We start from the raw sequence: 12704 nt of genomic DNA, 5'->3' as shown, positions 1-12704 counted from the left end.
GCCAATTTAAGTTCAATGTTTAGAATGTGGAAATTATTGAGGAGTAAAATATTATCAGTTAGATAAGATTTGAATATGATAAATCTATTGTCTAGTTGATTAATGATCTTTCAAAACTGATCTACATCAAATTTTGATCTGAAACAATTCATACTTTAAGTAAATTTCTCTTGTCTTTGATAGTTGTCATTGGAAGACAGTGGAACATGTAAAAATAAACAGCAAATTCTCTTGACATTTGTCCAAGTTTCAGTATGAATCTAACCTCATTCATCCACCGAATTGTCATGAGAGACCTTGTAAATGCAGTTCATATAAATTAAAGAAACTTAAAATGCCAGCAGACGGTTAAATATGAATCATTTTCTCCTGCCAAAGAAACATTTGTTTCTCCATCACAATACTCAGTGCTGAAATGGTGACAGTTACTATATTTAATTGTGCAAATCCACTAACATCCACCACAGCATTATCTTTACTGCTGTGAAAATTTACTACCACACATCCATACAATGCCAGTTAGCTCCAACTCAATCTTGACAGATGAAAGGCTGAATTATGCAAGATCTAGACTGCACATGTACTTGAATTATACATGGGTGAATAGTGTTGCAATAAGCTTACACAGACATCACTTTCAACCAGATAATGCACGAGGCATGCCAGATTAAATTATTTCAACTAAAAGATCAAATTTAACAGCTTTTTTTTAAAAGAAAGCATGTTCACCTTGCATTGCAATAGTTTCCAGGTCCTAAAATTACAGCAACAGCTTGCTTTTGAAAAGCACGCTTTAAATAATTCTTCACTGTGGTCAGTACCATACTCTGTGCATCAACACACACACACACCCAAGATTTACTGTGCTGCTATCTAGAAAAGGAATGTTATTGTCTTAGCATGGGTCCTGTAGCGCTTCTCGACAAATGAGGTCAATCCAGACTGTTAATCTGTACTTGGTGCAACACACATTTTGGAGATTCTTGGGAGAAATGTGGCACCAGTTTTGAGCATTTGGGTAAACCACTTCAATCTTAAGCCAACACAAAGGCAAGCAGAGCTACAGGGTTTCCAAAAGGTCAAGAACAGTCAGGGAACGAAAGAAACAGTTCTCCCTGACCTGAGAGAGACCTTTGAGATAAGAATGTGTATAAGGAGAAAGGGGGGTTGGGGTGATGGGGTCCAAGGGTGCTTGACATCAATACAGCTAATAAATGAGACAAGGATATAAATGAATACAGCTTTGTATGCAAGATGACCAATACAGGCTAGACACTTTGAGGTTTGTGTACAAAATCCGTAAAGCAGAAAAGCAGATTGTTAGTTTTTTGCAACGCATACAAAATAAAAAGGTAGAAGTCCATCATGGCTGTAATGTACTGAATGACTGTGTTGCATGATTGATAGTTCTGGTCAAAACCCTGTAACTTATTATTAATCATTTCAAATAATAAGTTGCTAATTTAACCAGAGCTTATTAAATGAGTCAACTATCCACCTCAATAATCAGCAGTACAGCACAATTAAACACCGTTTACATGACTTTTAGAGTTTTAAGAATATCATGCAGACTGATTGTGGTCTTGGTACATGTTATCCAAAAAGCACAAATAGATTTCTCCAGCAATCTACCTTCATGGTACGATGATCCAAATTATCAGACAAATGTTTAGAAGCAAAATAAGTTAAGCATACTGGGCTACTGGGGACTAGCCATTTTAACCTAGTTGAAAGCAAAAGATAGTGACAAAGAATATAGCAAATTTAAAATTCACTAAGCATTCAGCCCACTAACTTTAGTTTTACTGTTTTATATACAGATTTTCTTAGTTTCACCATGTATATTGCAATTTTAGATGTATCATGATCATGGAGCAAGATTCCGTATGCTAGAAGTACAGAAATACACATTGGCATATTTCAGCAGCATGAATGTTCAGTAAGAGAGAATTGGTATAAAGTGAACATTGGTCCAGCAAAATTGGCCCTTTGACATAAACAGGAAACTAAAGGCAAGGTGGATGCCCATGACTGACAACATCGATTTTCTGTGAAATTCCCTTCCAAAACCTGCTCCACTTCTCCGGTGCTCTTTCTTTTGCTAGCTTAACCATTCTCACCATGGTTTTGGCCAAGTAGCCCTAATATCTCCTCATATAGATCAGTATCAAAATTCATACAGATCAGTGCCAAATCTTTGTCAGATAATGTACTGGCGATGCACTTTGGAGTGTTTAAACCACATTAACAGCACTGAATAAATATAAGTTCTTGTAATTCTCTGGTGCACTAAGCTATGACAGGAGAAGGAAGTCTCATTACATTGTAAAAGGGAGTGGCAGATTTGTTCACACAGAATCACGGAAATATTACAGCGCAGGACAGAAGAACACAAGGAATGGAAACAGGATTGGGCCATTCCACTGCTGAGGCATGCACCACCATTCAACAGATCATGACTGATTTAATCCAGACCTCAACTCCTCTTTTTGCCACTTCCTTCTAGTTTCAACTCCTCGCTGTTTCAAAAATCTATCTACCCACTCTTTAAATACTTTCAGTGATCAAACTTAGTCTATTTTCTGGGTAGAGATTTCCAGACATTCACAACCCTCAGAAGAAATTCCTCCACTTCTCTGTTTAAAATGAGTTTACCCTTCTTCTGTGACTATGTCCCCGAGTTCAAGATTCCCTCAAAAGGAGGTCATTTAACTCATTGTGTCTGTAATGGCTCTCCAAATGAGCATCACAATTTAGTGCCATTCCCCATACACATATACCTTGTTTCTATTTAAAATCTCAAATAATTGCCTCTCGAATGCCTCAATTGACCTGTCTCCGCCACACTTCCAGGGACTGTATTCCAGACCTATTCAAACGAGTAAGACGGGAGGAGGTACATACATAACATAAATATGGGCAAAACCTGTTCTGTGGCCTGTTTCTGTGTTTTAATACTATGTAATTGCATGCAACAAGACTGATTGAAAATCACGTACCCCAAAGCACTAAAGATTTACTGTCGAAACATTTGTAAAAATTATAGCTGTATCTGCACTGATCTTTGGATGTGTTGTTAAAACTTTTATCGGACAATAACGAATAAGGTTTGACAACAAATAATCTTTAGACTTGTTTACACAGAAGTCTTTGTAAGGGAAGAAACCGGGTTTCATTTCACAAGCCTCCAGTGTAAACATTTAGAATTACACTATAACCAGACAAATCCAGTATAAAAACTTACTTTTTTATGCCCCTGGCACTGTGCCTCAAATTGGATTGCCATCAGTATTAGTATTGAAGGTACCAAAGTTCTTATGCAGCATATGAGCTATTTCACTAAGATTGCAATCTAGAGAACATTTCTGGATGAACAACTTCTTTCACAGAGCAGCAGACAGATAGACTGGAAGATTTTTGCAAATGGAAATGCTGGTCACCTGGAGACTTGATTCAAAATACGAAGCGTTTGTCTTCTATCATGCTAAATTTAAATTGTACCTGTGCAAACACTACAATTTGGCTCAGTAATATTACATAGAGGCCAGGCTCAACAACAAACATGAACAGGGTATTCAACAACAAACATGAACAGGGTATTCAACAACAGACCTTTACAGCTGAGCACATCCCTTCATACACATGACAATTGTGCACTGTTGACAGATGATGTCATATCGTGATCAGAACAGAAACCCCAGATGATCATACCCTTCCAACCTCAAAGATCTGAGGCCAAATGTTGCTTATCTAATAAAGTATATATGAATCTAAGCAGGTTTGGCAGGGTAGAATTTTAGAGGATATTTCTTCTTTGGGGAATCTAAAACAATGGGAATCTACTACTATTGCACAGTTTATAGGGATTTACTGTCTAAGAAGGACATGAGGAGGATCTTTTTTCCTTATCTATTGGAAGATCATTTGCCTTTTTAATTCTCTTTCTGAGACATCAGGGGAGACTGGATCATTAAACATGTTCGACGCTGAGTTGGAGAAGCTTCAAATCTAGAATAGAGGCAAGAGTTATAGCGGGGACAGGCATGAAAGTAGAGTTCAGGCCATAACCAGATAAACCATGAACTTACTAGATGATTGACTCGGTTGGATGGACTGAATGGCCTACTCCCACTACTGTTTCTTATGACCTTATGAACAAGATTAGTATCTATAAGCAACTGCCATATATTATTAAATGTAATTTTTAACAGATGACCGAAATATGGTTGAGCAATTTTGGCATTGAGAGAGTTTGTCCACAAGTGCATTTTTCTATATTTACACTGAAATTGTATCAGAAAAAGACAGACACAAGCTTTATTGTTTTCGCAATTTATAATTAAGGTTGTGCAACGTTTTCCCTGAATGTTTAAAAAAAGCATATTCCATTTTAACAGGATTTCCCTCCAAAAGCTTGCTTACCACAATTATTACTTATACTGATCTGAAAACATATTTCCACATTATATTCCCTAAAAACTGATCAATCTGTAATTAAATAAGTCAGACTAAAAGAGAAAGCGATTTCTACCAATGAAATTCAAAACAAACTTATTTTTCAACTAGTTTCAAGAATAAGAACTCTAATTCAACAATTAATGACCTTCTCTAATTCCTGGTTTTCTGGTAACCTACTGTTGCACACTTCATAAATTTATCAAGAGAACTCCTGGCATATTCAATTCAAGAGTCTGGCATGGGAAAATTAAGTTTAACTGCACTGTTTCACCAATAAATGAGTGAGTCTAACTAGCTGATAACCCTCCCACACTGCATGCTATTTAGTTTTCTGCACCGGACCAAGGAAACTCCAATTTGTTCCACTGATGGGACAGAAAATCACACAGACTTAGTTGCTATATAAATCTGAACTTTGCTCTACAGCATCTGCTAGCTCAGAGTTGTTGACTAGCTTGAAATACAAAACTATTTTATCTGCATTTTGATCACATAGTGGAAAAGTATTAATGACTACAAATCACCTTAAGTTAACAAAAGGTTTCTGCAGCTGAAATATAATGCTCTAAAAACTTCACTTTAAAAATAGAAGAATGAACCAGACTTAATTGAACCACAGCTAAGTATCAGAGATTTTAAACAGTGAGCTTCATGCTATCTGAAGAGCTTGAAATTTAAAAACTCATAGTTAATAAAAATTTCCTGTTAATATAATTGGAAAGTGTGCTCATTTATTTAAAAGTACATGAAATACATTCAATTCCTCGCAACTATTCAAGAAATGTTTCATTTCAATAAATTAAATTGAGTGATTGATTCTTTATAGATTTAATGCTGCACTTGAGAAATTAGCATCCACTTAAAAAATGGTTTTATGGTTGGGCAAACTGTATAAGTGAATAAAGAGAACTCACTACTTTCAACACCCCAACATATCCCAGATAGCCACTTATGTTGGGCTAAGCCACTGACCATTTGCCTTTATTGCTTAAATTGTATTAAATGGGCCAACTGCATTGTGTAGTTCAGGAGCGCTTTGCATCCATCATTAAGTTATCTGCTGCATCAAGAATTTTATTTTCAGCGTTGGTCGATTAACTTCTCCGCACCACTGTAAAATAAAATCTCCTTGAAGTTTAACAAGGGGAAATTACTTGTAAAAGCCCCCAGAACTCTCGCTATTTCTATGAGATCTACATTGAATCTTACAGAGCTGGATATTTTCCCACTTTGTTGCAAAGTTACATCTGAAGGGTGGGACATGTTTACTGTCAGTCTATTTCATTTTTTTTGAGCCAGGTGATGCTAAATTTAGTTTTGATTCTTGGAAGACAGGTCTGTCAGCACTTCAGTTCTTATACTTGCTATCGTACAAACATACACGAATGTGCCTACTTTTAGCAGTAAGGACCATCCTGACCTTTCACTCTGAAACCTAAAAACTAATAGCCAATAAAGATACAAATGACTGGGCATAGTTTGATAAGCAATAGAAATCATTTCCAGATGGCATTTAATAAGGTGCCACATCAATGGTTATTGCAGAAAATTAAAGCTAATGGTATAAGAGGTAACATACTGGTATAGATAGAAGACTGGCGAGCTAAGAGGAAACACAGAATAGTCATAAATGGGTCATTTTCTGATTGGTCAAATCTGGCGTGCCACAGAGATCAGTAAGTGGCTTGAGAGAAAGGATAAGAGGTATGGTTACTAAATTTGCTGATGACATAAAGATACAAAGGAACGTAAGCTATGAAGACAAGGTAAGGAAGATACAAAGGGTTATAGATAGGTTAAGTGAGTGACAAGTGGCAAGTGGTGCATAATGTCAGAAAATGTGAAATTGACTATTTTGGGCAGAAAGAGTAAAAAAAGCAAATATCATCTGAATGGTGAGAGACTGCAATGTTCTGAGATACAGAGAAATCTGGTTGTCCTCGTGACTGAATCATAAGAAACCATTAAGAAAGCTAATAGAATGTTATTGTTAATTGCAAAGGGATTTTAGTACAAGAGTTATACAGGCCACTGGTGAGACCACATTTGGACTAGTATGTACATTGCTGATCGCCTTATTTAAGGAAGGATGTAAGTGCATTGAAGGCAGTTCAGAGAATGTTTATTAGACTAATAAATGTGTATATTGTCTTACAAAAGAAGGTTGGACAAGTGAGCCTTCTATTTCTTGGAGTTCAGAAGAGAAAGAGGCAATTTATCCAAAGATGTGCAAGTTAGGTGGACTGGCCATGCTAAACTGTCCTTAGTGCCTAGGGATGTGCAGGCTAGGCAGATTAGTCTTGGTAAATGTGGCATTACGGAGATAGGGTGGAGGAGCTGGGTCTGGATGGGATGCTCTTCAGAGCATCAGTGTAGACTCAATGGGCCAAACGGCCTTTTTCTGCACTGTAAGGACACTATGCTTCTACAATTGAAGCAGGTAAGGTCCTGATGGCTCTGGACAGAGTGGATATGGAGATGACATTTCTTCATGCGGGAGAATCTTGAACTAGGGATCATTGTTTAAAAATAAGGATCTTCCTACTTTAAGAGTGTAACAAAGATAATGTTTTTTTTTCTCAGCAGGCTGTAAGTCTTTGGAACTTTCTTCCTTAGAAGGCGGTTGGAGCAGAGCCTATGAATATTTTTAAGGCAGATGTAGATAGGTTCGTGATAAACAGTTGGTGAAAAGTTCTCAATGAAAAGTTATCAGAGCTAGACGAGAACATGAACAATCAAATGTGCCATCATCTTAGTGAATGGTGGAATAAGCTCGAATGGCTGTGTGGCGTACTCCTATTCCAAATGTACATGTTCATATGATAAAAAAAATTGAGAATCTTATTTAGGGACATCTTAATGAATGGTGTGCAACCATCCAAAGATATGAAGTCAGGATTTGCATGTAAAACAGAATATCAGCTGCCCATACCACCTCTCTCAGCCATTTCTTTGCCTGTGCTATCAGCTTTCTTGTCCAACATCTAGTTCTGAAAGAGCCACAATCTTCCGTGTGAACACTGAAAAGACTGAAAATCCCATCAGCATTTGCACTCAACTCCCACTGATTCTATCCATGCTCAGAGTATTTTCTGAACCCATGTTGTCTCCATCTTGACACTAACTTCCATCTGTGTAAGACTACTTACTTATACCCCATTCTCAGTCTTTATGCTGCTAAAATCATTATCCATGCTTTTTTCAGAGCCAGAAGAAAAGACTACTGCTATGCCTTCTCCTTAGCCTCTCAAGTTCTATGTGAAGGTCGGTTATCCATATCCTAAACTGCATCAAAGGCTGCTCGTCTTTGAATTTTCTGATCTATTTTGGCTTGAGGTCACCAAATACCTTAAATCCTCTGTTCAAGTTCATGGTCTCACCTCTCCCCTTCTCGAACACCTCCTCTAGCTTTGCAATTCTCCACAAAACCCACATTTCTCCAACCCTGGTGTCTTACTACCTCTAGACTTCACTATTATGCATTCCTGACTAGCCTCCTATATTCTACCTTCCATAACCTTGTGGTTATCCAAAATTCTGAAGCCTGTGACCTAACTTGCACAATATCTCCTTCACTTTTCATCCCTGTGAATGTATAACAAAATTGAAATATTATGCCACTGGAACCAATCATAAAATTCTCATCCATGTTTTCAAAGTCTTCCATCATCTGGCCCCTCACTATCTCTGCAACCTCTTCCAGCCTTAAACATGTAGAAGCATAAAAAAGAGGAACTGGTGTAGACCATTTGGCCCTTTGGTCCTACTCCTCCATTCAATATGATCATGGCTGATCATCCAACTCAGTCCCCTGTTCCTGCTTTCTCTCCATACGCTTTGATTCCTGTAGCACTAAGAACTATTTCCAACTCCTTCTCAAAATCATTCAATATTTTGGCCTCAACCGCTTTCTGTGGCAGAAAATTCCACAGGCTCACCAGTCTCTGGATGAAAACATTTCTCCTCATCTCAGTCCTAAGTTGCCTCCCCCATATTTTTAGACTGTGACCCGTGTTATAGACAACCCAGTCACTGGGAATATTTTATCCAGTCCTGACAGAATTTCAGGTTTCTAGAAGATCCATCCTCTTTCTTCTAAACTCCAGTGAATCTTGTCCTAACCAATTCAACCTTTGTTCTCATGTCACTCCTGCTATCACAGAATTCAGTATTGTAAATTTTCCACTGCATTCCCTCTATTACCAGAGCATCATTCCTCAGATAAGAGACCAAAATTGCACACAATACTCCAGGTGCAATCTTCCCAGTGCCCTGTACAATTGCAGTAATTCATCCTTGCCCCTGTACTCAAATCCTCCCGCTATGTAGGCAAACATACCATTTGCCTTTTTCACCACCTGCTGCACTTGCATGCTTACTTTCAGCAACTGGTGGACAAGGACACCTAGGTCTTGTTGTATTTCTGCCTTTCCCAATCTATCGCCATTCAACAATCAACCTGCCTACCTGTTTTTGCAGCAAAGTGGATGACTTCACATTTTTAACAATATACTTCATCTGCCATGCATTTGCCCACCCACTCAACTTGTTCAAATCACACTGAAGCATCTCTGCATTCATCTCACAGTTGACCCTCCCACCTGGCTTCATGTTATCTCCAGGTTTTCAGATATTACAATTAGTTCCCTCATCTAAATCATTCATATGTATTGTGAACAGTTGGGGTCTAAGCACTGATCCCTGTGGTAATCCACTAGCGCCTGTGGGCCATTCAGAAAAGGGCTTATTAAAAAACATTAGAGTTAATTGCACGTCCGGTCTAGTCTCTTGGACATCTCTGTTTTTAATTTCTCCACCAATGATGTCCATGCCGCCTATTTCCTGGGCTCTAAGCTCTGCAATTCCTTCCCTAAACTCCATAATCTATCTATTTCAATTTCCTTATTTAAAATATTCCTTGAAAGCTACTTCTTTGACAGTGTCTGGATATTCTCTCGTGCACTTTGGCTCTTACTAATCACCTTGAGGTATTTATTAGCAACCAGCCACCACTGCCCCCTCCTACCTTCCCTCCCAAACCTCCCAACCGCTCACCTTGAAAACATAACCCTGTTATAATAAGGCTTTTGTCACTACTTCAAATATGTCCTTCTTTGCTGTGGTGTCAATATAGTTTCTTGTAAAACATCTTAGGACAGTTGTGTACTTAAAGGTGCTAAATAATTCAAGGTTTATTGCAGAACGTAACCCTCCACTCACTATTGATTCATAATACAGATATCAATAAGATGAAATAGTATTTTTATAGAACAGATTTCACCTCAATAGGGTTATTCTAAAAGGTTATTGCACAAAGTGGGAGCTCTTGATGTAGTGAGTGATGTGCTAGCACAGATAGAACATTGGCTGAGTCTTTTCCAGATTGGCAGGAAGTCACATGTGGGGGGCCTGCAGGGGTCTGTGCTGCGGACTCAGTTTCTTATCATTTATATCAATGACTTCAATGAGGGGGTTAAAGACTGAATTGGTTTGATTTGAAATGATGCAAAGACAGTTTAGAAGGTGTGTTGTGAAAAGATTACATAGCAAGGATGTAGACTGATATAGAAAGGTGGAGTGTGTGAGCAAAAATCTGGCAAAATGAGTATAATATGGGAAAATTTAAACTTATTTATTCTTCTTGTCAAAGTGAACAAGTCAAGTATTCCTTAAAATGGAGAACAACTGTGGATTCTGAATTGCAAAGCAATCTAGGTGTTCGAGTACACGAGTAAAAAAAAAATTAGTATGCAGGTGCACACATAATCAGGAAAGTTAATGGAATGCTAACCTTTACTCTGACAGGAAATGAACATAAAAATTAAGGATGCTATATTTCAGTTACACAAAACATGTTTGGATACTGTGACAGTTTTGGTCTCCTTATTTCAGGAAGGATGTAAATGCATTGCATGTGGTTCAGGTGAGGTTTGAAAGGAGGCTTTTGAGGAAAGGCTGCACTTGTTGTTGCTGAAGTTCAGCTGAGTGAGGGGTGATTCCACTGGAACATGTATGACATTGAACAGTTTTGGCAAGGTGGCCACTGAAAAGATCAGAAGTTATTGAGGATAAATAGGAATGTGAAATTTACAACAGAAACAGATCAGCCATGATTGTAAGAAATAGTACAGCAGACTTGAAGGGTCAAATGGCTCTTATGTTCTTACATTTAATTCTATCCTCCAAAAATTTTTATTATTCTGGTTCTTGCATGAAGTAACAATAAGTAGCATCCCGACAGATGATACATCCTTCCCGGTTTATAATGCTGAATGATAATACTGAATCCAAGTAAACTTATACAAATATTACCTCGAAATTGAAATTTTCACTGCAGCACCATTTTGCCCAAATGAAAACATAACTAAAGCTAAAAGCTGAATATTATGATGGTGTCAAGACCTGGAAAATGAGCATTTCCTCAATTCAAAAACAACAAACATTTTCAGGCTAACTTTCAGCTGTTTGTCTTTGAGCACAAGTCACAAAAATGATGCATTTTTACCTCAGTGTTCAGGCCTGGTTCTACTCTGTTCAGGGTGGCCCAGATGGCAGCATTGTAGCATTCCTTGCTGTACAAGTTTATGAAGCAAAGAATAAAATGAAGTACATAAAACAAGATTAGCATTTCCACTACACTAACTTGTCAAGGTCCCAACTACTCTCCAAAATGAATATGACCAATCCTGTGGCACCAAATAGAAATAGGAGAAATATCCCAAATATCCTAGTCAACATTTATCATTCAATCAACATCATTTGGAAACAGATCATCTTGCCATTGTCAAAATGATGCTTGTGGGATTTTGCTGTGTATAAATCGACTATCCCCTATCCTAGAACAGTGATTACACTTCAGAGTACTTGCTTCGCAGTAAATCACTTTAGGATGTCCCAAGGTCATGATCAGGCATGATGTAAAGGAAAGCTTTTTTTGTTCTAAGTGGGATGAAATACCAGCTGTAACACTATGTTCAAATCAATCTCTCCATCAGTAAAGCCCAGCACAAGCACAAAAGGAGGAGGTCAGCCCTAAGGCAGATTGTATCTTGAACTTTAAAATGTTGAAATATTATGTGAATACAAACTGAATTGATACCAAACACAAATAGACATGACACAAACACTTGTTAAAAATGGCAAATGCTCTAATTATATTGGTGCCATATCACCTGAGCTTGCACTTTCAAGAAACCACCTTAAACAGTCTGAAACCCAGACAAGAAAGTGTTGGTTTTATTTACTGGTAATGTTATATCAGCTGGGAAAAAAAACTTAATCACTTGAATAAACTCCACTTTCAGTATAGTTTGTGTAAAATTTAACCTTATGACTGATCAGAAACTGAACTAGTGCATTACTCCAAAAGCATTTATCATAAATTGGAGGTTATGGTGCTAAAGGTTCAGACATATGCTGAAAATTAGTTGGACAAGAAGAATGATGAATAAGAAAGCCTTTGAACTCAAACTAGAAAAGAGAGGAGTCATGAGGCTATAAAGAGAATAACACTGGTAAAATACAAAAATATTTATAGTCCTTGTGCCAAAGATATAGTATGTCTAACTAATAGAGGTCACCTCAACAACATCCACAGAATTTTACAACTCCAATTGAAAAAGGCAACACTTTTTGAAGTCTTTCTTAGCCTCTGTCCCTTGATGCTGAGCCCCCTGGAGGACAAATTGCCATATTTTAAAGAAAGTCTAACATAATGCTGTTAATTGGTACAAATCAGTGTGCGTTACAATAAAATAGGCATATTACCAAGGACACACAAGGATAGTTCTGGGGCTTTGTTCCAGTGAAATTGATGATATGCAACCACGAGAAAATGCATAAAGGCCTGGAACTTCAGGGAGCAATAATCATCTTCAGATTGCTGCTCCACTCTGCCTTTCACCAGCCACAACATGACTCTGCTATTCTGGATGGACCTTCCAACCTCATGTTCTTCAGAAAGGCAGAGCATATCTTCAATCAAAACCTTCACTGCAATGATGGAGTATCAGAGGGAAAACTGGACATGTGCCCTATCTGTAGCACTAGCAGCCCTAAGGTAAGGTGACATGTTAACATGTGAAGGCTAGTGAATTGATGAATGTGGGTGATTGGATGAATCAAGGATTGAGTAAATGAGGTGGATAAGTGAGTGAGCTAAGTGAGTAGGGTGGGTACAGCAACAGGTGGACAGGCAATGATGTGGCAATTGGGAGGTGTGGGTGATCTGGGAGGTTGAATGAGTG

The 12704-nt window shown here is 37.9% G+C and overlaps 1 protein-coding gene across 1 annotated transcript in view; it reads right to left on the bottom strand.

The window, feature by feature from the left end:
• LOC109929757 (intermembrane lipid transfer protein VPS13B) overlaps positions 1–12478 on the bottom strand; it is a 310493-nt gene extending 298015 nt beyond the window's left edge. Inside the window, exon 1 of the mRNA XM_048596229.1 lies at positions 12226–12478. Within this exon, the coding sequence (XP_048452186.1) occupies positions 12226–12430 (205 nt within the window). The 5' untranslated portion in view covers positions 12431–12478. The remainder of the gene's footprint in view (positions 1–12225) is intronic.
• Between the last annotated feature and the right edge of the window lie 226 nt (positions 12479–12704).

The sequence above is a fragment of the Rhincodon typus genome, chromosome 4 (assembly GCF_021869965.1).
Source record: "Rhincodon typus isolate 14 chromosome 4, sRhiTyp1.1, whole genome shotgun sequence".
Classification (NCBI taxonomy): Eukaryota; Metazoa; Chordata; class Chondrichthyes; order Orectolobiformes; family Rhincodontidae; genus Rhincodon; species Rhincodon typus.
This window is presented reverse-complemented; position numbering and strand designations above follow the sequence as displayed.